We start from the raw sequence: 4192 nt of genomic DNA, 5'->3' as shown, positions 1-4192 counted from the left end.
CAAATAATTGGCTGCACTTTATAAATAAACTAGAGGGCACAATCCAGGGTTTCGGGCTCAGTACCTAGTAGGGGGCGAGCAGGAGGCAGCCGATCAATGATTCTATCTCATCATTGATGTTTCTATCTCTCTCTCCCACTCTCCCTTCCTCTCTGAAATCAATAAAATAAAATACATATAAAATAAAATAAGACCTCCTTAGTCATGCATGTTTAACTTATTTCCAAGTCTTAGTTACCCGTGTATCTGATAATCATCTCTGCGTGTGATAGCATATCTCCCTGTATAGCTGATAGCTTCCTCAGAACTCCTGGGCCTCTTTGTTCCTTCCACTGAAGCAGGCCCCAGGGTCTAGGGTCAAACCAACAGATGATTCCATGACAGTTAGCATCCCTGACAGCAGTCTGGCCCCAATATAGGAGTGGTCCCATAGGCTATCTCAGCTTCCGCCCCAGCCAATGCCTTCAGGGATCACTAAACGTCTAGATTTTTCCCTTCTTCCGATGACTAATCAAATCCGAAGAGAGGCATGTGAGATTCAGGTGGTGGTCTCCGCTTGAACTCTTTGCTTGCCATGATGCACCTAACATCTAGAAACCTCCAGGCGATCAACTTGTTCATCTCTTCTTGCTCCTTAGTCTTCTTGGCATTAGGAATATTGGTCGATGACTGGGTTAGACTAAATATTGAAACCGGAAAAAACGTAAAAATCCACAGCCCATGGAAATATAGTACTATTTGGCCAAAAGGTAAGAACGATGCCCTAGGCCCGTGGTTGGCAAACTGAGGCTCTCGAGCCACACGTGGCTCTTGGGCCCCCCTTGAGTGTGGCTCTTCCACAAAATACCACAGCCTGGGCGAGTCTATGTTGAAGAAGTAGCGTTAGAAGAAGTTGAAGTTTAAAAATGTGGGCTCTCCGAAGAAATTCCAATCATTGTACTATTGGTATTGGGCTCTGTTGACTAATGAGTTTGCCAACCACCGCCCTTGGAAGAGGGGTGGAGAGGGAAGGTTCACCTTTCCTTGACTTCCATTTACCATACCAGCTTACTCGTTATTTGTTGGTGCCATTTCCTCGGGCTGCAGTGAGCCCCCTTTCATAATCAATGCAGCCACGGCAGAGTCCAAAAATCTTGCCATTTCTGATGTTTTGGAGACGTATTGAACATTCACAGATTTCCTGGCTGGACAGTTGAGAAGTTTTGGCAGTAGCAGCAGGGTGACCCAGCACAGCAAGAACAGAAGGGTATAAAAGAAAGGCAACGGGCAACAAGGGAAGTTGGTTAGACTGACAGCAGAGGCGAACAGGAGAAATTCGAGCGTTTCCTAAGAAACGAGTTCTGAGAAAGGGAAGGAGGAGGAAAGGAGCTTACAGAGATACCAAAATAGAAACGGTTTCTTTGGGTTCTCCCTCCCATTCGGCTCATGGTTTCCTGCTTCTTCATCACACACACACACACACACACACACACACACACACACTGCTTCTGTCTGGATTACATTATCAAATCCCCTCCCCCATTTCCTTTTTTTTTTAATATATTTTTATTTATTTTTTTTTTACAGAGAGAAAGGGAGGGAGAGAGAGAGCTAGAAACGTCGATGAGAGAGAAACATCGACCAGCTGCCTCTTGCACACCCCCTACCAGGGATGTGCCCGCAACCAATGTACATGCCCTTGACCGGAATCGAACCTGGGACCTTTCAGTCTGCAGACCGACGCTCTACCACTGAGCCAAACCGGCTTCAGTCCCATTTCCTTTTTTGACTTAGGGAAGTGAGGCCCTAGGTGGGGAATGAGCCCAGAAGAAACATCTGTCTCTCTCTCAAGATAGCGCCTGCTTTCCAACAGGTGACATGGAAGTGGTCAGAATCCTGCTGCTTGTGGTCCTCAGCTTGTCCTACTTCTACAACTGCTACCTGGGAATGGAATACACCTACATGTTCCCTCAGACGGCGTGCGTCATCTTCACGGCTGCCTTCCTCACTTGCTTCACAGGTAAAACTCCCTGGCTCCCCTCACACGGGCGAGGAGGTGGACTCGGAGCCCCACCCGTAGTTTCCGACTCTTATGGCCTTCCCAGATTTTTGGCTCCAATAATGCAGCTCCTGAATGGAACCATCCATGGACATGGGATAGGTTCTTGGATGAGGTGCCTCTAGACAAGGGTGGAGGCTTCGAAATTAGGCCTGTGGGGGAGTTAAGATGAGTAGAAGCATCACGGGTCCTCACAAGGGTCTTCCCCCTCCTTTTGTTTGGCCAATAGGGATCCTTCTGATCTCTGCCCTCATCCTGTATCACATAAGGCTCAGGCAAGGCAAATCCGTGTACTACTTGAACTACCATTTAACCTGGAACATTTCCACGGCCTACATAAGTATTTTCTTCCATTTTGCCTCCGGTGAGTGTTTTGAGGGCCTTTGATGAGTCAACAAGAACCAACCTCTCCCGGATAGAGTGAAAGGATGGGAAAAGGGAATGAGGAAAAAGTCCCGATCCTTGCATTGTAAGGGGCTAACATCCAAGTGGCCTCACGCTCTGACGACAATTCCTCTAGAGACAGAGCTGGAGAGCAGGAGCGGGTGACGCAGCCAACGTGCCGGCCTAAGAGGGCAGCTCCTTATCTCCACCTTTGCTACCGTCTTTCACACCCTCCCCATCTCAGGGTAGACTAAAGAGCATGCATAGCATGGAACGTTCATGTAGGTGTTGGGGCGGGGGGGCGGGACAGTGTCACCCCAAGGCAGTTTTAGATCAGACAAAAGCAATCTCTAATACTAAATGTTCAGCCTCCAACATTGGACACCCTTCTTTCTAAAAGTGGTTTTCTTTCTTTCTTTTTTTCTTTCTTTCTTTTTAATATATTTTATTGATTTTTTTTTTACAGAGAGGAAGAGAGAGGGATAGAGAGCTAGAAACATCAATGAGAGAGAATCATTGATCAGCTGCCTCTTGCACTCCCCCTACTGGAAATGTGCCCGCAACCAAGGTACATGCCCTTGACCGGAATCGAACCTGGGACCTTTCAGTCTGCAGGCCGAGGCTCTACCTAAACCGGTTTCAGCTAAAAGTGGTTTTCTTTTTGTTTTTTTTTGTTCATCCTCAACCGAGAATATTTTTCCGTTGATTTAGTTTTTATTTTTTTTATTTTTTTTAATTTTATTTTTTAGGGAAAGTGGGAGAGAGAGGGAAAGACAGAGAGAGGCATCGATGTGAGAGAAACACATCGACTGGTTGCCTCCTGCCCAGCCACTGACCAGGGCCCAGGCTGGGCAGGAGCTTGCAACCAGGCTACATGCCCTTGACCGGAAAGGTACCTGGGACCCTTCGGTCTGCAGGCCTACCTCTATCCACTGAGCCGTACCGACGAATGGCTCTGAAAGAGTTTTAACATTTCGTTTAGAAATCCCTCGCTCAGACGCCATGTCCCTTTTCAAAAAGAGCCCTCCGTTGTGTGTCGGTAGAGAAGGACTGAAACTCTTCCGCCCCCAGTTTTAGTCTGTCCCACCGAAGCATCCGACCTCCCCCCTCCAAATGTCTTGGGGCGAGGGGCGGTTCAAAAGAGCATCCCTGGGCTTTGGGTCGGCATCTCTCTGAGTCTCTCTGCCGACACAGAGGGAAATATCTCATGAGACATCCGTTCCTCTGTCGCCCTCCCCTGGCTCCTCTCTCCCACAGGATTCTTCTCTCTCCTGGAGTACCAGCGCCGCGCCACAGACAGCAGTCTCCCCTCCGAAACCGAAACCGCCAGCCAAGGGAGTGATTTCAGAATGCAGTCTGGGAGTTCTATCCAAGTTATTTCCTTACCAGAGACCCCCCCGCCTCCACCTAGCATTGTCCGTGTCCGCTCTCAGGAATCCAGGAATAGTGATATCCCAAAACCCACCCAAATCCAAAAACGCCGGGTGACCTGGGCTCTATGAGTGGATCATCCATCACTCACCTGTGCTCGTCTTAAGGAAAACAGTCTCGTGTGCACATTTCCGGGTGGATGTTCAACCATGTTGTCTGTAAAATGACCATGACCTGGTTGGAAATCGGTCAGAAAACCCAGACTATGGCTTTAAAAAAAAAATCCTTTACCTACTGAACTAGTTTTTTTCTATTGGAAGTCACCATTGAATAGCATTTGTTAGAAGGTAATAAATATTGCAGAATGAATATTTGCTGTATTGTTCATCGTGTACATCA

General features: G+C 47.8%; 1 protein-coding gene across 1 annotated transcript; it reads left to right on the top strand.

Moving 5' to 3' along the window:
• The first annotated feature begins 309 nt into the window (after positions 1-309).
• TMEM225 (transmembrane protein 225) lies at positions 310-4192 on the top strand. The gene is made up of 4 exons (XM_036449006.2): positions 310-749; positions 1853-1999; positions 2268-2402; positions 3680-4192. The coding sequence occupies exons 1-4, from the start codon at positions 575-577 to the stop codon at positions 3922-3924; spliced, it is 702 nt and encodes a 233-aa protein (XP_036304899.1). The 5' UTR covers positions 310-574; the 3' UTR covers positions 3925-4192.

Source organism: Pipistrellus kuhlii, unplaced genomic scaffold (assembly GCF_014108245.1).
Source record: "Pipistrellus kuhlii isolate mPipKuh1 unplaced genomic scaffold, mPipKuh1.p scaffold_m20_p_20, whole genome shotgun sequence".
In the NCBI taxonomy this organism is placed as follows: domain Eukaryota; kingdom Metazoa; phylum Chordata; class Mammalia; order Chiroptera; family Vespertilionidae; genus Pipistrellus; species Pipistrellus kuhlii.
The sequence above is the reverse complement of the archived record's forward strand: the minus strand, read 5'-3'. Positions and strand labels throughout refer to the sequence as shown.